This window comes from Delphinapterus leucas, chromosome 13 (assembly GCF_059928025.1).
Source record: "Delphinapterus leucas isolate spDelLeu-1000000601 "Yukka" chromosome 13, BTC_Dleu_Yukka2, whole genome shotgun sequence".
Taxonomy (NCBI): domain Eukaryota; kingdom Metazoa; phylum Chordata; class Mammalia; order Artiodactyla; family Monodontidae; genus Delphinapterus; species Delphinapterus leucas.
Window position 1 is genome coordinate 54,788,060 of NC_143141.1, and position 24,281 is coordinate 54,812,340.

The 24,281-nt window shown below is 35.9% G+C and overlaps 1 protein-coding gene across 1 annotated transcript in view; it reads right to left on the reverse strand.

The window, feature by feature from the left end:
• The window catches only part of FOXN2 (forkhead box N2), a 56,206-nt gene that overhangs the window by 8,711 nt on the left and 23,214 nt on the right, over positions 1-24,281 (reverse strand). Inside the window, exons 2-4 of the mRNA XM_022573898.3 lie at positions 17,400-17,950; positions 6,327-6,451; positions 3,557-3,621 (exon numbers count right to left, since the gene is read on the reverse strand). Of these exons, the coding sequence (XP_022429606.1) occupies positions 3,557-3,621; positions 6,327-6,451; positions 17,400-17,936 (727 nt within the window). The 5' untranslated portion in view covers positions 17,937-17,950. The remainder of the gene's footprint in view (positions 1-3,556; positions 3,622-6,326; positions 6,452-17,399; positions 17,951-24,281) is intronic.

Consider the following 24,281-nt stretch of genomic DNA (forward strand, 5'->3'; position numbering starts at 1 on the left):
TCCTATAATTCACTTCCAGTTTACAGTCATTTGTCGTTAGAGCCATGAGAGCCATCAAAACAGTGAGTTAAACAATAACAACAACAACAACTTAGTTAAGTCATATTATTTCCCTTTTTATCCTTCATAGTTCTGACTGAGGTTCAAAATATGCTACTGATTTAATAACTGGTTCAAATAAATCTCTGTAAAAAGTGTTTATTTATGCCTCCTGGTTTATATTTTCTTAGCCTTGATGCTAAGAAATTATTAACAATAATTGAGAAAAAAATTTAAAAGACATCAGTCTTAACTATGTGAAAGTGAGGGTTATAATAAGACAAATAAGTTTCTATCATCTGATTCTCAGTCCATTTGCTTAAGGAATGATATGAGAACCAGAGGCAGAATTTAAATGGTTATAAGCTAAGTAATAAATATAATAGGACTCACTGCCTTTACCAAACCAATATACACATTTACAGAGCATCCAAACAGAGAACCTGTTTCTCGTGATTCTTTAAAGAAGTAGGAGAGCGATTTCAAAAAATTACTAAGACTTTAAGCTGCTTGGACCACCAGTTTACTTTCATTTCAATTAAGATAAAAATTAGGCTAATTTATAACCTGAAATTTGAACTTAGATATGCACTTAGCCCCTAACTTCATCATTAACCGTCTAAATTTCATATTTCCTTGTAGTATGCTAGTGCTTAAGTATAAATACTAAAATTTACTAACTAGAATATAGTTCCGTTTTTGTCTTCTTTGTTCACTGATATATCCTTGGTGCCTAGAACAGTGCCCAGCACACAAGTGCGCTCGATAAATATTTTTAAACAGATGAATTTACTCCAAACCCACACCAAATATTGACAAAAACAGCTTTTGTTTTGCTATCTCAGTATGAGATTCCTGTGCCTCCTGCTGCCCGCTATACAATACTATAAAATAGCTATTGGCAAGATGAGCAAAAAAGATTAGACTTTAAAAAAGATGATTCTGTGAAGTGACAGATGAATCTTATATTGGATTCTAATCCTGGAGCCAACAATGAAACTTCTGTGATCTTTACAAAACACAAAACTGACAGTGTCATCTCATTCTTTAAAGACCTTCAGCAGTTCCTCCAACGCCTCATATCTGGTAGGAGTGCAGGCTTTGAAATCAGAGTTCCTTCTATACCATTTACTAGTTGTGTGACTTTGAGAAAGTTACTTAATCTCTCTGAAGTTCAGCTTCCTTATTTGTAAGAGAGGGTAACAATACCTCAAAGAGTTGCTGTAAGGCATGCGAAACACCACAGTTAGGAATTCAATGCGAACTAATGTTATAGTTATAGGAAGAAGTTCAAACTCATTATGCTAAATAAGCTCTCCTTGATTTGGCTAATGCCTGCTTAAACTTCTTCATTTGCCTTGCTCACACTAAACGATCACATCTACAGCCACTGGACCGAGGCTACCTGGTCCTCTTCTATGCTCTTAGGTTTCAGCCACACTTACCGACCTGCAGTTCCCAGCAACTGTCCTCCACCAAACCTCTACCCAAAAATATCCTCCCAACTTCTGAGGCCCAGAGCTCAAGCATCACAGTTTCTTCTCTAAGAGGCCTTTCCTGACCCACCTCTAAGCTTAATTTGCCACCCACTTCCTTTTCTCCCAATGTACTCTGCATAATTCTAGTCAACCTTCTTCAATTAAACTCTATGTTTTCTGAGAGTAGGGCCTGGGTCTCTTTCATCTCTGCATATCCCAAAGCACCCAGTTCAATGCTTGGCACAATGGAGGAATTCAGCAAGTACTTGTAGAATAAACAGTTGAATGTTTAATCGATTTATCGTTGTATTTTCAAACTTTACCCTAGAAATAATATCAAGAGTTATGAAAAAGCAAATTTCCTCAGAAGTCTATGAATATGTGCTAGAGCAACCTGATTTAATGATAAATTTTAAGTTTTTGTGTGTCATTACGTTTTCCTGTTAAAACTCATGAGAATTGTGTATTCTGTTCCAGGACAGACTTGCATTGGTTGACAGAATGCCAACCACCCTCCCCACCAAGTGAATTACTAGAAGGGGAATAGCCCTAAGACTCACAATGATAGAGATGGAGGGAAGTAAGGTGTTAGCAGTCATGGAGAGATGTAAACTCATTAGATGAAGAAGTACCTAGGCTCTAGTTGTGGAAGCTGCTCCCCAAAGGAAGAAGAAGAATTTGGATGGAATAGAACAAGAGCAAGAAGAAATTCTAAATAAACCCCAGAATTCAAAAGAGAAAATGTTCTCAAAATGTGTATATGAACTAAGCTTAAAAGATTAAGGGTCAGAACTCACTGAGGCAATAAAAAGATAAAGGAAGTTTCAGCAATACCTAAATGTAAAGAGAGCACATTTACTCATGCAGGTAACAGGAAAATGGATACTTGCCTTATGTTAAGTTACAGCATATCTGAAGCAGACTCCCAATCCGCTTAACTTCTCTGCAGAGTCCTCTTAAGCTCTTTCACACTCTTTCCCTCCCTTATTTTTACAGACCACCATCATATTGTTTCCTAGGCTTGGCTTAGTGTAGTTCTAAAGAGCCTAAATATCTCTGATACAGAGAAAGGCTTTTAGTCTGAGAATTTCTATTTTTAAAGGTCATAGAAACATCTGTAGGCTCCAAAGCAACAATGCTAGGAAAACTTATGTTAATATATCACTAACCTGTAATACTAACTATGAGTAGGGGGGGAAAACTGCAATTTCAGAATTTTGACCTACTTTTTAAAAGTCTACAAAATTCTAAAAGTTAACATTGCTTTCTTCCTAAATTATAGTTCTTTACACTTAACCTATAAAAGAAATATGTAAAACCATCCCTAACTCAAAGGCCGTACAAAAACAGGTGGCAGGCCAGATTTGGCCCATGGGACATAGTTTGTCAACCTCTATTCCAGTCTGACAGACTTAAAAAGATAATTCTCTACTGCAGGCATTACTAAGAAATATTTCCCTATTTGCAAGGAAAAGTATACATAAAAGGAAATGAAAACAGGGATATAAAACAGTATACACAGTATAATCCCAGTGGAGAAAAAGTGTGTGTGGGAGGTGGGGGGTGTATGTGCATGTATGTGCATGCACGCAAACATATCTACTCATGTGAAAGGCATAAAAAGGACCAAAGCAATTATATTAAAATGTGAACAGCAGAGGTGCAAGATAGATAAGGGTAGGGGATTAAGAGGTACAAACTACTATGCATAAAAGAAATAAGCTTTAAGGATATATTGTACAACACAGGGAATAGTCAATATTTTATAATAACTATCAACAGAGTATACCTTAAAAAATCGTGAATCACTATGTTGTACACCTGAAACATATAATATCAAGTATACCATCAAGTATACCTCAATTAAAAAGTTAACAGCAGAATAAAGGGTAAGTTTTAGTTTCTTTTTTATAAATGTTTTTATTTTCCAAAACTTCTACAATGAACATTTACTACTTTTATAATTTAAAAATAATTAAACAAAAATTCTGATTTTTGATCTGAGTTTTTATGATTTAAAATACTGATCTTCCACATACCTTTGAGAGTTCGCACCTGGTTCTGCTTGAGTACAGAGCTTAAGTAGTGAGGTGATAAAGAACCACTGAAAAATAAAGAGATAAGACAAGCGTACTTATAAAAGATCTTTATTTCACATTTTATAGAACTTAGTTACAAATACAACTAATTTGTACAATAAAAAACACAAACTATTTTTACCTTGTTTTCTTTGCTAATACTATTCAGTTTAGGAAGAGTCTGCCAAAGCAGAAAGAGCATAAGATCCAAGTTTAAATCACAACTATTTGGGTGTTCTTAGGCAAAATAATTAATCTTTTAGTTTCTTCATCTGTAAAACAGGAATAATTAAACCTCCCACGTAGGGTTGCTGTGATAATTAAATAAGAATAATGAATTTAAAATGCCTGGAACAATAGACAATACATAATAGTTACTGTTTGATTTTGTATTGGATGCCTAAGTTTGATATGATATTAATACAGGTGTTAAAATACAAATAAAGTGTTTATCAAAACAATGTTTAAGGAAGACTGTATGGTGATGACAAAAAACAGATAAGCTCCTGATTTAATCAATAAATATCAGTATCAAATTAAACTTTCTATATTCATGAAAAAAGACCAGTAGTTTTTTTCTTGTTTTTGTTTTTTTAGTTCCAAAAATTAAGACATTTTGGGGACAAACTATTTCTCTTCTTTGGAATTTTTGATAGTATTTTTAAAAAATCTGCTTTTTGCTAACCAAATTAAAAGTCTAGGGCTTCCCTGGTGGCGTAGTGGTTGAGAGTCTGCCTGCCGATGCAGGGGACGTGGGTTCGTGGCCTGGTCCGGGAAGATCCCAGATGCCGCGGAGCGGCTGGGCCCGTGAGCCATGGCCGCTGAGCCTGCCCGTCTGGACCCTGTGCTCCGCAACGGGAGAGACCACAACACTGAGAGGCCCACATACGGCCAACAAAAAAGGTCTATTTCTTAGTCACAGTTTTACATACTCTATAGATCATTCTCTTCCTCAGACTGACCAATTATGACATGAAAGGGCTACACAAAGTTGTGTCAGATGGAACTGTCATTTTGCCAAACAATGATAAAGAGAAAATGTTTCTAAAAATATTCAGGTAATGTTTTAAAGTCAAAGATTATAATCTTTATGCTGTTGTTTTATCTACCTGTTTTTAAACCACAAAATCAGCTTTATTTAACATATAAACATGATAAAGCTAAGAGATATAAACATGAAAATGCATCATATCAAAGGCACAGGAAAGTGTATTTTTGATGGTATACAAAATAGAGTGCCAATTCTCCCATTTAATTTTTAATAAAAAATAACATTGCTAAATAAAACATGAAAGGACCATCAGCAGAACTTACCATTAGTTTCTAAGCTATTTTTTTTCTTTTTTTTTTTTTGCGGTACGTGGGCCTCTCACTGTTGGTGGCCTCTCCTGTTAAGGAGCACAGGCTCCAGACGCGCAGGCTCAGTGGCCATGGCTCATGGGCCTAGCCGCTCCGCAGCACGTGGGATCTTCCCGGACTGGGGCACGAACCCGTGTCCCTTGCATCGGCAGGCGGATCTCAACCACTGCGCCACCAGGGAAGCCCTAAACTATTATTTTTTTTAACTAGGACATCTCATAAGCACCAACATTAAAGAAGGTATCAACTCCCAAACAATGAGAATATAAAACTCTGATAACGTCTTTTCTAGGTTTCATTTCATAAGGATAAACCAGTTCTTGTTACAATGATCCTTCTAATCTACTAATATGGTAAATAAGCTTAAATCTCAATAAGTATATATGTATATATATTGCTGACATTTCAACTTTAGTCTTACTAATTTTTTTAACTGTATCTCAGCTATAACCACTCCTCTAAAAGTCATCTAATAATACTTAAAGAAATTAAACACATGAAATGTTGATAACTGTTGCAAATGGGAGTTCACATTCTCCCTACTTTTGTGTATGTTTCAAAATTGCCATGTATTATTTTATTAAAAAGCTTAAAAAACTTTTTATAGACTACCCTTAAAAGTATCTAGACAAAATCTGTCATTTTTAACTCAAATTAATATATGTAATAGAATTTAAAAAAAAGATTCTGAAGGTTTCTTTAAGAAAAGGAAACAATCAGATTTAAGGACATCATATCATTTTCAGATTTAACTTAAAATTGGAAAGCTATAAGATCAATTTGTTGATCACTGAGTTAGAAAACAGAAGCCAAGGAAAATCATAATTATATTTACCAGCAGAAACAAAACAAATAAAAAACTCCAAAGCATTATTTTACTTGACAACATTTAAAAATTTGAGACTTGAACATAATTTTCTAATATTAAACATATTGTGAAGGAAAAAAACTTAAAATAGAAAAAGAAATATAAATATGTATATAAAAATGCTGCAATGACAAATTTAATCACCTTATTTAAAAAATTTTAAATATACTTTTACTTTCCCATGTCTTCAGGTCAGCATTAGCACTGCAGACAATTTAAATGATTTAACCTTTACAAAAAGGTTTCAGGTGATACCTGAAATCATATTATCACTGTCTTTAGAGTTTAGTTAGAATATTATTAACTACATTTTCCAGAATTTATGTTCTCACTTATCCAACATCCTGTTTCCTAATAAGTTAGACTATAAGTAAAAATGCCTTACGCTAATGTCTTATTCATAAATCTCTATATAATTAAAAAACACTACAACTCTAAGTTTCTCCATCTCATATAATGAAATCTTATATATCACCACTGACATTTACATGTTAGATCCTGTACCTTTGTGGTGATGCAGGAGGGGTGTAAAATGTTGATTTTGAGGGAAAAGGTTGCTTCTTCAGTGCTTGCATAAGGTTGGGTTTATATTCTGGATCAATACACCATAAGGAGCCTTTTCCATTAACCTAGAATAAAATATACAAGAATTAGTAACCTGGAACTTTAAGACACACAAAATCAGTGTCTGAATGCTTTTAATAAATGTGTGTGGGGAAAAAAACCCAATAGTACCTTTTGAATACAAGGCAAAAGTTGAAGTAAATTTGCTAGGAATGGACTGTGTGACTAAAAGCCCCAGAGGCAGGCTGCCTGGGTTCCTATCCCCTGCGCTGCCATTGACCCGCTGTGTAATTTTAGGAAGGTTAACTAACCTCTATTTCTCTGGGCCATTATTCCCTTATTTGTAAGGTATGGATAATAACAGTACCTACCTCATAGGTTTGCTCTATGGATTACATTATGCATAAAGTACTCTGCACATTGCATGGCACTAGGGCCACAGGACTGCACAACTCTAGGACATGGCATTCACATTACATTCTGTGAGAATGATACAACACCAAGCTGTGCAGAGAACAGCATGAAGGGCTGTACAAGGTGGCCCTCCACATGCTAAGATGTCAACAAATGTTACCCCTTATCATTACTGTTAAAGAAAGAAAAGATTAGGTAGTGTCATTCTCCCAAAAGTGCTAAACAATATATTAGGTGATGCATATAAAAATAACTTCATTTTTTATGGCATTAACACTAGTGTTTAGTTTCCCATTTAAACTGTTTAAATTCAAGGCAAACAATTTAATGAAAAGATGGCAAAAGTCTCAAAGAGTAGTTAAGTCAAAAACTGAGGCATGGAAAAGACTCCTGTAAAAGATAAAAAACAGGGAGAAGTATCAACTCTTCCCTCAAGATGGTTAAGTTACAACATTCGAGGAACTTCTGGATAATATGGTAATGGGCACACAAGCCCAGATTTCATGGAAATAGTCACTAGAATCTAAAAATAATACAATTTGTATGATTTCTGGAAACTAGAGAAAATATAACAGAAGTGCCTGCTAAATTGCAAATGGGCGGTGCCTGAAAGACTGGCTTGCCTGCTCCACAATTCCGCTAATATGAAGGAACAGCTTACCAGGAAGGTAAGTAGACAACATACCTGAAGAATCTCACGAAAATGATCTAATGTGCAAGGGGAAAGGCCAGGCTATGAGATAATTCCTTCAAACAGGTTTGAAAAATGCTGAGTATTTTACCTCTTTCCTTCTTAGAAGGTTATATTACATACTAGCAGATTAAGGGTCCTAAACAGTCCTGCTTTAATTAAACCTGTTTTAAGAAGTTTCCCAAAGTTATTTGACACAGAACCTCTTTCTCCCAGGAAACATCTGAGGAGGCTAGTGTTCTGTGCAACACCTATGAAAAACACTGATGTAATTAATAAATTCTTGGAGAGCATACTTTCCAAATATTAACAGAAAAAACTACAAACATTGATTAGACCATGAAGAAAAATAAATTACCCTTTAAAGATCACTGTAGCGTAAAAAGAAAAAAAAATATCCCAACAACAAAATTCTCTGACCACTTGGAAATTTATAAACACTCTTGTATTAAAAATATATCCAAACTACAATTATAGATTATCTAGTAAATAAAAGGTATAAGAAACAGTTATATAAAAACTAAGTGGGTGTGGTCAAACGCCACACACACTAGTTGAGCTAGTCAAACTAAATAACTGAAGGACTTCAGGAGCTGTAAGATCACCTGCAAACTCTTCCTTCAGGATGTATCTTTCCTACTTCTTTAGCTGAACATCCATCCCTACCTACACATCCTGAACAGTCTGACTAGATCTAGCACATCCCTACAAATGTACCACATCTACCTACAGCTTACATACAAAACCCTATAGCCATGCAAAGAGGAGGTCCAACTGCAAATTCATCCCACACTGCCCCAGAGCTAAACACTACTTGTACAGAAGTTAAGAGTACAAGCCTTGGAGGAAGAATACCTATTTTGGAATCCTGGCTCTGTCACTGAACAGCTGTGTAACCTTTAGAAAAATGTCTATGTTCTCTGTGTACTAGTATGCTCAAAATATATATAAAACAGTACCTACCAGACACAAAAGCACTCAAACATTGGCTACTACTATTGTTATATTTTATGTTCATTTTCTTTGTAGTTTTAAAAATTGTTTGTTTCTTCCAGTCTAATAGTATGCAAATTTGTTTTTCTGTTTCTATTCCGCTAGTTACTGATACTAAATTTTAATAAATATTTTTGAATATATTTAATCTTTTGAAGATACAAATGTCAAAAATTAAATATAAAGTATAACCTGACCCCTTCCCACCATGATGTACAAAACTTCCTCAGAACTCACAAGATTAGTGAGATTCAAACTGTTACTATTTTTTTTTTTTTTTTTTTTTTTTTGCGGTACGAGGGCCTCTCATTGTTGTGGCCTCTCCCGTTGCGGAGCAAGGCTCCGGACGCGCAGGCTCAGCGGCCATGGCTCACGGGCCCAGCCGCTCCGCAGCATGTGGGATCTTCCCGGACCGGGGCACGAATCCGTGTCCCCTGCATCGGCAGGCGGACTCTCAACCACTGCGCCACCAGGAAAGCCCTGTTACTAATTTTTGTTTTTATGTTACACCTTTTCTATTTCAAAAACCCTTTCTTAAAATTTGAATTACACTTCACAACATTAACAATTATATAGACAACAATAAAACTGACCTGTGTCCTATTCCCCTGCTCCTTTCTGCTTGTATAAAATCCTATATGATGTACGCTATTATCATTGCTGAAGATTTAATGTGATAAATTCCAGGGTGCTTCCATTTCCTGAACTCTTTTTCAAGGTAACATTAGCCTATTACCGAGGCTTTTTTATCTCTAAATATCATGTCGTAACTATTATAGCAGAATGGCATAATGAAAGAATACTGTTTCACACGTTTTCAAACTGAGGTGCTAATCATTGCTTATTGACTGGCTACTTGATAGTGGACAAATTACTTAATCTCTAGGAGTCTGTCCTCTCATATTTTATCTGTAGAATTAAAAAAACAGGCCACTTACTTGAGTTGTGATGAGAGTCAAATAAGGTAATTTATATGTAAGCGACATAGAGCTGCAAACTAAGTGAATACTAAGAGATTATACTGAAATTGGCACATATCAATAGTAAGCGTATATGGCTTAATAACAATATATTCCTACTCCTCTTCTAAGAGATGAGGGAGTTTTTAAAAACATCAACAATAAGAACAAAAATCAATTAATTCCAAAGAGACAAAAGTTAGAAAAAAAAAGAGATGGATTAAATTGATAAAGGAAAAACATTCTTGTCTGAGGAAAAGTATGGTAATTGAGTATAAGGCAGTTTTTAACATCCTAGCAACTTAAATATATTGGAAAAGAAAAACCATGGGTGCCAAATCACACTGTAATATAGTAAGAAACATATCATACTATCAGGTGAAAACTTTTCTGGCCTACAGCAGCAAGATATCACATGAAGTACACTAAACAAGTATTTGAAATTTTAATTTTTTTCCAAAGGAAGTCAAATTTTACAAATGTAGTTTTGAATTAAGTGATGGAACATCTTAAATTAGATATATTTTCAGTCGCTTGACCTAAGTGGTAAATGTGTTTTGAAGATTGGGAAATAAAACTTTAAAATGTTAGCACCCACAACATCCTTTGCCCCAAAACCACTTCAGTTTCATACAGAAAAGATATGCATGAATTATTTTTCATATATTGACTAAGACAATTATTTTAATAATTCTAACCATGTTCTACCTTGGTATTCCTGAGATTATACTCCTAGAAGCTGTTTAGTTCAAATCTACTTTTAAAATTCTCTCGTGAGAGAACTGCAAATAATTTTGATCTTTTAAGAACTGCTATTTCTTTGAAACAGCAAATTGGAAGAACTGGTACTGAAAACTTGTAGTTCAGGGCAGTTAAGTGTCTTGAGTAAGTTCTCCAAATAACAGTCTGGTTTATGTTACCATGGCAGCACTTCCGTTCACTGGGTCTATTCACAAACTATCAGTAACAAGATAAAATTATGTATTTGCTAATCTATGTTTCAGAGTCTAGAGCAAAAAACTTATTTGGAATCTAAGTCTCACTTAAAAACTTTGCTTCTTTATTAAGTTGTGCTTAGATGATGGAACACAAGTAATAAAGAGTTTTAGAAGTACTGTTTTAAAATAAATTTGCCTATTACAAGACACATTTTTTGTGCAATGGAAACAGGAAATGTGCATTCTCTCATGTACTATTTTGCATTTTGGAACTCTAAGGCTTCTGGACTTATTTGGTAAAGAACCACAGAAGCTTTTGAAGAAATGAGGAATATATATTAAGAATTGAACTTTAAAAAGATTTATCTTAATGGAAGTTGTAAAGAAAACCGGGAGAAGAAACAATGTTCCCTATTCCTGAAATGTTTTTATGTACCTGCCCTGTACATTTTAATAGTTTCCCCCCTTGACTACCTTTTTCAGTGGTTTTTAGAACCACTAAGTTTAAAAGGGCATTATTCATAATTCTTGCTCATAGTGTGAACTTTTATGGTGGCTTGCATGACTTCCTTTCTTGGGATTTAGCTATTGAAGCAAATCACGACTATGAAAACATAGAGACTAAAATTGTACTAAACCAGGCAAAACTTCTAATTTCATGTTTCCCAGTTAAAATCTCCATTAACTGTTTTAGTTTGGCTTTTACAAAAAGTTTCAAAAGCAGATTTAAGACTTCAGTGTTAACATTTAAAACATAAAAACAAATCAAAACAAAAAAACACCATGTCTAGTTTTTGTAATTTTAAAATTCTGAGACTTATAAATGCCAAGCCAAGATTTTTAGACCCATCTTTTGAGAGTGGTAACTATGGTATGGATGAGGGTAGGAAACTAATCAACAGCTATACCAGCTGGCTGGGTATCAATATCAATTTGTAGTTTGACCTGGACCTTTGTCAATCTTGTCTTCTTTTTTGAGATTACCATCTCTAGATAACAGCTTTCATCAGAAAACTGCTTTCAAGGTTGCCAAATTCAGTTCCAGCATCTAATGGAAGTAAGTGTAACTTGCTTGCCTTTTGCCGATTGGAAGAGAAATACTGTCCTTTTGAGGCATTGATTCAAGAAGTATTTTATAAATTAAAAAAAAGAAATTCACAAGCCTTCCCAATCCCACTTGAATGTATCACTTTCTGTCCAAACTTCAGACATTTAAGTAAAGTGATCCATTGATTTTCGTGAAGACCATCACCTACTAGTTCCTTCCCTCCCACCCCAACTTGTGGCAATAGCTGGCTAATTTTTATACCAATGTATTACAATTTCTGTATTTATTCTCATATTCTTTATTAGCTCATAAGATAATTTCTTTCTCTTTATCACACTCTCCCTGAAATCTGGACTGTATGTTTTCCCATTCACTAACTTCCACTTCCTTAATTCCTTTCTTTCTCTAAAGATTCAAAAATGCTCAGGTTAATTATATAAATAATGCATACAATTAAAAATTAGGGACAAGAACAAATCCCTTTTGATTACTAACACAAATTATACCACACTAGACATATTGTTCTAGAACTTTACCACAATGAATATTCTTATATATTGAATGCATCTCTGTGTGCAAGTATGAGTTTTACTTAAGGGGAGAAATCAGAATCTGATCCACTAGATCAAAGGATACGCACATTTCTAATTCTAATAACTACTGCCAAGTTGCCCTCACGAATGGTCATACTAATTTACACTCCTATTAATGGTGAGAAACTATTGATATTGATTTATTTCCCCATATCCTCAACTAATAAAACATTTAAAAATTTTGCAATCTAATGGGTAAAAACTGTTTTGTTCTTTTAATTTGTATGTCCCTGATTGCCAGAGAGGATGAACATCTCTGCATATGTTTATGGCCATGTGTATTTCCTCCTCTGTGAAGCCCCTGTTCATATTCTTGTCAATTTTCCTATCAGGTTTTCTTTTTTTTATTGGATTGTATGTGTTCCTTACATACAGCGGTGTGCTGCTGACTGTAAACATCCCCTATACACTTTGCATTTAATGACATAATGTTGGTAGCTCGAAAGTGGCCACAACAGAAATAACCACTGTTCATATATTTTTTTTAAACTTTTTTTTTTTTTCGGTACGCGGGCCTCTCACCGTTGTGGCCTCTCCCGTTGCGGAGCACAGGCTCCGGACGCACAGGCTCAGCGGCCATGGCTCACGGGCCTAGCCGCTCCGCGGCATGTGGGATCTTCCCAGACCGGGGCACGAACCCATGTCCCCTGCATCGGCAGGCGGACTCTTAACCACTGCGCCACCAGGGAAGCCCCATATATTTTTAATTCTAATCTTTTGGCTGCTACTTGTCTCAATCACTTCTTAGCTCATCATTTTCAAGTTTTTTTTTTTTTTTTTTTTTGCAGCATTTGACACTGTCGCTCATTCACACTTAAACTGACTCTCCCTGGCTTCCATTATACCATACTTTTCCTAGACTCTTCTACTGAAAATCAACGCTGAGGGCTTTAAACTTAGAGCTTTAATACCATAACATCACTACCATTCCTGTATCATATTTCTAAATATCTAGTAGACAGTTCCCCTTTTACATCCCATCATAAGCATAAACACAATAGGTCTAAAACTAGAAAAGAATTAAGGATACAGTTCAAAAAATAAAATCTAATGATGCACGGTGGAAAGGATACATCCAAAATTTCCAATGCTTTCAGTCATCTGAAAGGAAAGTTTGACTGGGGCAGGGGGATCTGCTTCCAAAATGGCTCACTCATATGGCTATTGGAAGGAGGCCTCATTTCCATGCCACAGGGGCCTCTCCACAGGGCTATTTAAGTGTCTGTATGATATAGCAGCTGACTTCCCATAGAGCTAATTAGCCAAGAATCCAAGATGGGAACCATAATGTCTTTTATAACCTGGATTCAAAAGGCACACTTCATCATTTCCACAATATCCTCTTGGTTACACGAGTCAGCCCTATGCAGTATTGGAGGGGACTTCACAAGGGCACAAATACCAGAAGGTGGGGCTCATTTGGGGGCCATCTTGGAGGCCGGCTATAACAGAGACTGATCCTTTGAAATTGCTAAGGCTTTGTTTAATGGCCTAACCACATAGTTGGCCTCCATAAATGTTCCATGTGTAGTACAGAATGTGTTACACAGCAATTTATTACATAGCAATAGATAACTAATAAGCTCCTTTAAGTTAGTTATAAGACGATGATGTGTCCAAATGTCTTGCTACCCAGGGTGTGTCCATGGATTAGAGGCATCAGGATGACCTGGGAGCCTGTTAGAAATGAAAGAGCCTCAGTCCCCATCCTAGATTTGCTGAAGCAGAATCAGTATTTTAACAAGATTCCCAGATGATCAGTAGGTACATTCAAGTTTGAACAGCACTGTCCTATAAAATCCTTCAGTTACCAAAAAATATAAGTACTTGTCCTTTTAACTTTTATTCTAAATAAGAATAGGAGATTTCTGCTACCACTTGGGGTATAGAAAGCCATAAAAGAACATCACTCCCAGCCTAACAAGAAAAAAACTGGACTTCCCTGGTGGCGCAGTGCTTAAGAATCCGCCTGCCAATGCAGGGGATATGGGTTTGAGCCTGGACCAGGAAGATCCCCATGCCGCGGAGCAACTAAGCCCGTGCGCCACAACTACTGAGCCTGTGTTCTAGAGTCCGCGAGCCACAGCTACTGAGCCGGTGTGCCACAACTACTGAAGTCCGCAGGCCTAGAGCCCATGCTCCACAACAATAGAAGCCACCACAATGAGAAGCCTGCACACTGCAACGAAGAGTAGCCCCCGCTTGCCGCAACTAGAGAAAGACCATGTGTAGCAATGAAGACCCAACACAGCCAGAACTAAATTATAAAAAAATTAATTTTTTTAAAAAAATTAAAAAACAAAATAGCCTACATAACCGTAATTTTTTATGAGCCTATCTGAGATCTAAGGCTGCAAGACAACAGAAATAATTGAATTTTGAAGTATGACAGGTCCTGTGAGGAGAGACAAAACATATGAACAGTTTCACATTTGGTAGACCATGGAAGAAGTGGCAGTCACAATAAAAGGCAAGAAAAAAAAATACTCAAAACTGTAGGCAGGCAGGAGACCGAAGGAAGACACTCTTGGAGACGGAGATAGATGTGCAGAACCTACCACGGTCTGAGGCTGGAGCAAAGATATCAGGCAAAGCCCATTCATGCTCCAGGCCCTGAATGAGCAGAAGGTGAGATCAGGTGTCACTGTGGCAGAGGCACAAAACCTGCCTAAACCCTGGACAAAGCTCCATACCAAGCAAAAGCAGTCTGCCGCTGAGAAAGAGGCAAAGTTTACTCCTCACCCCAGTCCCCGGGAAAGGATGGCTGCTGTTGGGAGAAAAGTACAAAACCCAGCTATCTTCACATTTTACTGACACTAGGCAATGTATTCAATACTACATGCCATTAGAAGGGCAGGAAATCTGTTCATGCCCAAATCCTTCAAAGATACAAAGCAGAGATCCGCTGCTGCTGGGAAATGGTCACTCACTTGAACCTAGAACTTCCCACTGATATTAGGCAACATCTACCCACCATGATGGGAATGAGAAAGAAATTGGCCTGAGTGCTGGAACAGTGCTGTCCAGTAGGAATTTATACAATGACAGAAATATCCTATTTTGTGCTATCCAATATGCCAACCACTAGCCATATGTAGGTAATTGGCTATTGATGAGTGCAGCTCTAGACTCCACTCTGAGTAAATGGGAGAGACTGTCTGCTCATGGAGGAGACAAGGAAAGTCCCACTCTTGAGGCACAGGTGTACAGAGTCTGATTAAGACTAAAACTGGAGCAGAAGAACCAAGAAACCCACCCTGTTCACTCTAAGAACTTTGCACCAAGTAACAAGCAAGAGCAATCTATTGCTAAGGAAGGGGCAAGAGTACAGAGAGAAATATTCAACTCCTCTCACCTCTAAATGTGTCACAAACTGAAAGATGGAGTTGGAGCAGAAATGCTGAGAAACATCACCTGACATTGCAGGCCGCACACTAAGTACAAAGTATCAACAGTCCATCTCTGTAGGAATGTGAAGACTATGGTACACTGAAGGTAACTATGACAACCACAAAACCCAAACCCAGCTCAATTATTTACTAGATTGACCAATACCTGTTCATACTAACAATGTGACAGAAGTAGAGGAATATCTATTTCTGGATAGAAATATTATTTACCTCAGTCTCTACCATTCTTTAACAAGCAATGGCTGCCACTTAATCCAAAATTATGCAACACACAAAAGCAGGAGATAAAACAATCAACAAAACCAGACCCAGAGATGGACCAGATATTGAAGTTATCAGACAAACACTATAACTATGATTAATATGCTTAAAGATCTAGCGGGAAATTTAAACAAAAATATGGCAACTATTTTTTAAAAGGCAAATGAAAATACTTAAAAAATATGAAGACAACTTTATCAGGCTAATCAGCAGAATGAACACAATAGAGGAAAGAATAAAACTATAGAAAGATCGGGAGATTGGGACTGACATATATACGCTAACATGTATAAAATAGATAACTAATAAGAACCTGCTGTATAAAAAATAAATAAAACAAAATTCAAATATTCAAAAAAAAAACCCCACAAACTATAGAAGGATCAATAGAAATTATCCAAACTGAAACAAAGAAAGAAAAGAGTAGGAAGAGGGACAGAGCAACCAAGAGGTGAGACAAGAGCAAATGGTCTAATATATTTTTACTTGGAGCCCAGAAGTAGATGGTGAACCACAAGAAATATCTGAAGAGATAATGAGGAAAAAAAATTCTAAGTTTAATGAATGACAACAAACCACAGATCCAAGAACCTCTGAGAAACCAATGCAGGATAAAAATAAAGAAAAATAAAATAAAATAAAGAAAAACACACCTAGGCACATCATAGTCTGCTGCTAAAAAGTAGTGATAAAGAGAAAAATCTTGAAGACAGATAGTAAGAAAAAAAAATTACAAACAGAACAACAAAGATAAGAATCGTAACAGACCTCTCTTCAGAAACTATGCAAGCCAGAAGAGAGTAATGTCTTTAAAGTACTTAAAAAAAAACCTGTCAACCTAGAATTCCATACCCATCCTCCACAAAAAGGTTAAAAAAATATTTCATTGCTAGTAGACCCAAACTATAAGAAATGTTAAATCAACTTCTTGGGAAAAAGGAATTGATCCAGATAGGGCATCAGGATTAGTCAACTTTTTCTGTAAAAGGCCAGATAATAAGTGAATTAAAATTATTTGAAGGTAGACTGTGATAAATTAAAAATATATACTGAAAACTGTATAGCAACGAGTTTAAAAAAAAAGAATAGCTAGTAAGCCAATAGAAGAGATAAAATTGAATCATAAAAAAATACTCAATTGACAAAAAGGCAGGAAAAGTGGAGAAAAGGGAACAGATACAGCAAATAGAAAAAAAATAATGTAATGACAGATTTAAATCCAACCATATCAGTTACATTAATGTAAATGATCCACACTCCAGTTATAAGGCAGAGATGGTCACGTTGAATAAATAAGAATAATACATAAATATAGTGACAAGAACATTACAGAAACTAAGAATAGAAAGTTAGAACATTAAAAAAACTAATTATAACTGAATCACTTTGCTGTACACCTGAAACTAACACAACACTGTAAATTAACTATACTTCAATTATTAAAAATTTTTTAAAAAGAGAGAAAATAATAATAAATAAACCCTAATTTATGTACCTACAGTAGACTGAAAATAATTCTGCTAGGTTTATATCAATACTGAAGAAATTTTTAAACTTCTCAAATGAAAGCAAATGGTGAATATAATTAACCTCAAGCTGAAGTAATCTGACTATTTTTTGTCTTCCTTTGATTTCCTCATATGTTACGATCTCCATGTTAATTCTCCCCCACCTCCCTAAATATAGCAATGTTCATAAACACTGACCTTGCCATGGCTTCTTTCCACTTTCTGAAAACATTTATTCAGGGATAGATTATGTCGAACAGAATTCTTCCAGCCTGTTGGTGCGGTTGCAAAATATGGGAAGCGGTTCAGTATCCAGCTATAAATTTCTTTGACAGGCAAACATTTATTTGGAGACTGTTCAATAGCCATGTAAATGAGAAGACTAAAGGAGTATGGGGGTTTTGAAGTTGCTGATTTTTTTTCTGGGTTCTGATAGCACGACGGTCCTAAGGATGGCACATCATCTCCCTCTATGTCATACAATGGACTAACAATTGGAAGACCCTCACTTCCAAAGCTGAAGTTGGTTAGGAGATTAGTACTTTCGTGAAGCCAGTTCAAGTTTGTGAGTTCATCATCTGCTGACTCACTGTTCACTAGAGTGGCCTTTGGCCTGGCAGCATCAACAGCTTCAGGCAAGCTTCCCATTTTGTAAATCTGGCTTAATCCTGCAACCTTTTCAGCTCCTGGAGTTTCAGCTCTCTTTTCTGGAGTCATTCCAATTATTGGACCCATTTACTCTTACAGTTCTGCAACAAAAGAAACAATTATCAGTCAATGTAATACTGAAGATTCGTAAACTCATGGGAGAAGGAAATACATATTTAAATAGCCCCAAATCAGAGAAATTTTGCAATCAATATCCCACATAATATTTAAGCACAATATCTGTATAACAAAGATGCTAAAGGTTACTATACAAGGAACAGAACTTATTTCATGTTATTTGAAATGACGGCAAATAAAATGCAGCACTATAGCACAATATGTACAGGTGATATTAACAGAATTAAGTAATGTATTTTGAATACTTATTAAAGTCCCTAGGCTTTAGTAACTGCCTAATAAGTAATATTTGCTGTTATTAAAAATGAACAATTATTTCTTTGAATTATAACTCTATAATCTATTCATCTTATGGATCTATGACTTCACTGTAATTAACAGTCATACATATGGCTCAATACAAACAATAACCAAATTTAAAATAAAGCTCAAATAATAATTCCAAATAAACCCTTTCCTCAAATCTGAAATACTTACCATAAATAATTTCTAATATTTTTATAGTATATCATACTAAAAAGATAATATTCCTTAGTAACAAACTAAATTCGTTACTAGCAAAATTATATTTACTATAAATTTATTATTTATTTGTAAATTCCAGTATTTTTTTTTTTGCGGTACGTGGGCCTCTCACTGTTGTGGCCTCTCCCGTCGCGGAGCACAGGCTCTGGATGCGCAGGCTCAGCGGCCATGGCTCACGGGCCCAGCCGCTCCGCGGCATGTGGGATCTTCCCGGACCGGGGCACGAACCCGTGTCCTTTGCATCGGCAGACGGACTCTCAACCACTGCGCTACCAGGGAAGCCCCAGCTTACATATTTTATTATAGAGAAATAGCTAAGTAAAAGCACATCAATTTAATATTTAGTAGTCGTTAAAAATGACTGTCTTGAAGATTGTGAAGTAAACAAAAAAGCTTATTAAAAACTGGTGAAAAAGTAGAAAATATACAGAAAGCTAACAGTGCCTTACATTAGTAACTCGGTAATTTTTTTCTCTGTTATATTTTCCGGTTTTTCTTTAAGGTGTTTATTATCTTTATAGTTTAAAGTTAAAACAATGTACTCAAGGGAGAAAAGACTGTGTTAGACTATTTTTTAGTTGTAGTATTTCCATTTCACAAGAAACAAAATCACAAAAAGGTCACAGACTGATCAAAGACCTCTAGTCAAAAATAGAAGCCACCTCTCATTCTTAGTACAGTTTATTTTGTTATTAAGCTTTTCTGTAACACAAATTAGTTCACTGGTAAGTAGGGGAAAGATTTTAGTACAATGTGAAAGTCACACTGGTTTGTACATGATTTTTCCCAGCCTATGTCTTTGCACTACTAAATAGTAAGAGCTGAACCCCAAACAAGCTAATACAGTGGAAAGCAGCAAGCTGCTGAAAGTACAGTACTGTACACAATTCTCATTCAACCCATGTTCTTCCTCTTGGCACAACCTGGTCACACGCATTGTCTTGAAAATACTTAATGAAGTCTTCTCTGCAAATCTTTATGCATTTCACTCTGGCCTCCATAACCCTGTAGCTTCAACCCTTCCTTGCACACGCTTCCACCAGGCTACCTTCATCTCTTGTTTTTTAACCTTAAGTCGATTGTAGTATTTCTTTATATGTAACAGAGTTAATATATCTTTTTAAATATTCTAGTATTCTCATTAAGACTTATTTTTATTAGTGTTCTGATTACAAAGCTTTGCATGTTTTGGGTGCGACCCATCAGCTCTGCACAATTTCAGTGTTCTCAGAAATACATATGTAACATTACAACAGAAAGGTCTGTATATTTTACACCAAAATCAAGAAAATTTTGTTTAAAATTTTTATGAAACTACTTCTTAAAATGAACTGAAAGCATTCGATAGCAGATAATTAATAATGTGCATGGAAGTTTGCTTCATAAAGCAAAATAAGTAAAGAAATAAAAGGAAATCTGGGCTGATGTATTGATAACACTTCCTTTTAGTGATCTTTTAAGAACAATACTTCAACAAACCAAATTTAACTGTTACACATAATAAATGTCACTCAAAATAGGCACTTAAGGCCTAGAAAATAAAATGTGGGATATGAAAATGTATCCTAATTTCTTAGGTGTATAAATAACATAACCCAAATAATGAATACATCCACTACAAATAGATTTCCAAAACCAAGACATTGGTACAAAAAAAAGGCATGTAAATGTACAAGACGATTTAGCAAAGTACACATCTGTGTTAAGACTCCAAATCTACATTTCAGAAAAGGACAGAATTTCCTCTCACAAGGAGAATTTTCAAAGTGGAGAGTTCAAATAAACCCAGTACAATCACTCTGGAGCCCCTGTCTAGAGCTTCACTGTATGACGGCCATGGCAGCATCTTGAGAAGACAGCTCAGGATTAAAATGCACCATTTTTTCCCACAGCTATGCAGCTCATGCATCTCCAAAGCTGTCCAACAGAGAACTGCATGTCTGCATATTATGTTCAATGCTACAATGACACTCAACTCCAGGGCAAGAAGAACATAATAAGATTCCATATTGGAATTCTCAGATCACTTCTCAAAAGGTTAGAGGAGAGCACTTTTGCTTAGGTTTGTATTAACACTGGTCTGAGAGGAAATGCTTGACAGAGAGTAAGAGAAGGGAAACTAAGGCAGAGAATTTTCAGTGTCATCTAAGGTACAAGGTGCCAAATTACAAGGTATTAGAGGTGTCACAGTGATAGCTTTTTTTAACCCGAAATAATTAAGGAACCTCCTAAACACAAAATGTTGGTTAAAACCACATAGATTTTATGACTTAATTTATCCACATTTTTAATTGATTGTATCAAAGATTAAGCAAACAAATTTTTCCTTTATAGTTAGAATCCTTAAATATTATATTATTTAGCCCTCTAAGTTTTTCACACATCATGTAAAGTTGAGTTGTACTGAAACTTGTTTTTCCCCCCACCAAATTCATTAACATTATTGCAGCAGTAATTCATTCTTTTTACAGATGACTTATATTCTACTTTATGAACATACCACAATTTATTATACTCTTAAGAACATTTATTTATGTTTATGTTTGGGGCTATTACAAGTAGTATTGTTATGGACATCCTTGTTCATATCCCTTGGAACACAACTGTAAATAAATTTTCTGAAATTCTAAAAGCAGAATATATGTGAAGGAGTGGACTTATTGGGTCACAGAGTATTCTTTTCTTCAATTTTAACTGATAATGACAAATTGCTACCAGGAATGTATGTGTATTTTGTTTGCTCCATGTACTCATCAAAAAAAATTTTTTTGCCAACCTGATGACTATGAAATTGTAACTCCTTGTGGTTTAATTTGCATCTCCCATATAAGTAATGGGGTTGAATATCTTTTCATATACAAAAGAAACATAAAAGTCAAGTGTATATATATGGCAAACATATATATATATATATTTGCCATTTAGATTCCCTCTTCTATTAAGTGTCTGTTGAAGTCATTTGTATTGTTTGGATACCAATCCTTATATGTGATGCAAATATCTTTCCCTATTTAGGTGGCTTGTCTTTTTATTAGTTGCCTATTAATGAAAAAGTTCTTAACTTTAATAGGGTGCATTAATCCTTTTCTTTATGGTTACCATAGTTTGTTTCTCATTTAAGAATTCCTTCTGAGGACTTCCCTGGTGGCGTAGTGGTTAAGAATCCGCCTGCCAGTGCAGGGGACACGGGTTCAAGCACTGGTCTGGGAAGATCCCACATGCCGCGGAACAACTAAGCCCATGCACCACAACTACTGAGCCTGAGCTCTAGAGCCCACGAGCCATAACTACTGAGCCCACGTGCCACAACTACTGAAGCCTGCATGCCTAGAGCCCATGCTCCGCAACAAGAGAAGCCACCGCAATGAGAAGCCCGCGCACTGCAACGAATAGTAGCCCCTGCTCACCGCAACTAGAGAAAGCCCACACGCAGCAACGAAGACCCAACACAGCCAAAAATAAATAAATAAAATTTATTAAAAAAAAGAAAATTCCTTCTGTACACCAAATTCATAGAGCTTTTATCCCATACTGTCTTCTAAATGTATTATAGCTTTTACCTTTCACAGTAGGTCTTCAATTCATAAAAAAAGTTATGTACATATTTTTTACTCAATTTCATTTTTTTACATATGGATACACATCTGTTCCAGCATTATTTGTTAAAAATTTTCTCTTTCCTGCTGGAAGAACCAATTCATCATTGGCCCTTAGCATCTCTAACATTCTCATCAGGTATGCCAAGACTGAAAGGCCTTTATGTGGGCCATTTCTCAGGGTTGTGTTTGCCACAAACAAAATTGAGGGATGACCTAACATCTCCCAGACAAAGGGCAGTCCAAGCTCCATTAACATTTCTTCTTTCATACATGAGTTATTTAGAAGAATATATCTTAATTTCCATGTGATTTTTCTTCTTACTGATTTCTAACTTAAATGAATTGATCTATAGGATACGAATCCTTTGAAATCTGTTGAAACTTACTAGATGGTCCAGTATGTGGTTGATTTTCATGATGATTCAGCTGATGTTTCCACAGTGACTGGGTGCAATATATGTTCGTTGGATCATGCTTGTTAATTACATTAAGTTTTCTATATTCTTGATTTTTTTTTTTTTGGTCTGCTCTCTTTACCAATTAATGAGGAAGATATATTACAATCTCCCACTATACTGGTGAAATTTATCAATTTTTCCTGGTAGTTCTATTAATTTTTGCTTTATTTGTGGTTTTGGTTATTAGTTGCATACAATTAAAACTTCTAAACATTAGTGGCGAAATGAAACATTTACCGTTACATATCAATTCTTCCTCTCCCGTTGCGGAGCACAGGCTCCGGACGCGCAGGCTCAACGGCCATGGCTCACGGGCCCAGTCGCTCGACGGCATATGGGATCTTCCCGGACTGGGGCACGAATCCGTGTCCCCTGCATCGGCAGGCGGACTCTCAACCACTGTGCCACCAGGGAAGCCCTCAATTCTTTTTTTATCTCTAGTAATTCTACTTGTCTTAAAATCTATTTCAAATGATATCCCAGCTTTCATTCCATTAACATTTGCCTGGTATATCTTTTTCCATCATTTTACTTACAACATGTTTTCCTTTTGTTTCTTTGTAGTCTGGACTAAACCCCATATAGCTGAACATTTTAAAATATAAGGTATATATATATTTGGATTTACTTCTATCATCTTATCTGTTGTTCCACACTGTGTCTTTCTCTCTTTTCTTGCCTCCTTTGGGATTATTTTTTTCTGGTTCCATTTTTTATCATCTACTAGTTTGGAAGTTATATATTTATTTCTATTACTAAAGTGTTACCATAACATTTTTTTTTTCCTGCGGTACGCGGGGCGTCTCGCTGTTGTGGCCTCTCCCCTTGTGGAGCACAGGCTCTGGATGCGCAGGCTCAGCGGCCATGGCTCACAGGCCTAGCCACTCAGCAGCATGCAGGATCTTCCCGGACCGGGGCACGAACCCGTGTCCCCTGCATCAGCAGGCGGACTCTCAACCACTGCGCCACCAGGGAAGCCCATTACCATAACATTTTTATCACACATACTCATCAAAATCCAAAGTTACTTTTAATCTTCTCCTGAGTAACAAAAAGATCTTTTGGATACTAGTTCCAATCACCTCTCCCCAGCTTATAAAATAAACTGACAATTAGTAAATAACTAAAACAACTGCTATTTCAGTTTTTTTAATCCCATAAGACACTATTGTTTATACAGTTTTTAAAAAATTAACTTACACTTTATTAACATACACTTACCACTGTCTTTGATCATCATTCCTTTTTGAATCTCAGGCTTTCAATGACCATTTTCCTTCTACTTAAAATGGTCTGCTAGGGGAATGGGGGAGCAATGGAGTGGGAGTTTGGGGTTAGCAGATGCAAAGTATTATATACAGAATGGATAAACAACAAGGTCCTACTATATAGCACAGGGAACTATATTCAATATCCTGTGATAAACCATAATGGAAAAGAATATGAAAAAGAATACATGTAACTGAATCACTTTGCTAAAAAGCAGAAATTAACACAACACTATAAATCAACTATACTTCAGTTAAAAAAAAAGAAGTGGTCTGCTAGTGAACTTTCGGATTTCTCTGAGCATGTCTTTATTTTGCCCTTGTTCTTGAAAGTTATTTTTTGCTAGCTGTAGAATTCTGGGTTGAACTAGAGTAGGTCACAGCTTCTAGATTTATTTTCACTGAGTACATCATTTCATGATCTCTATTTCCATTATTGTTATT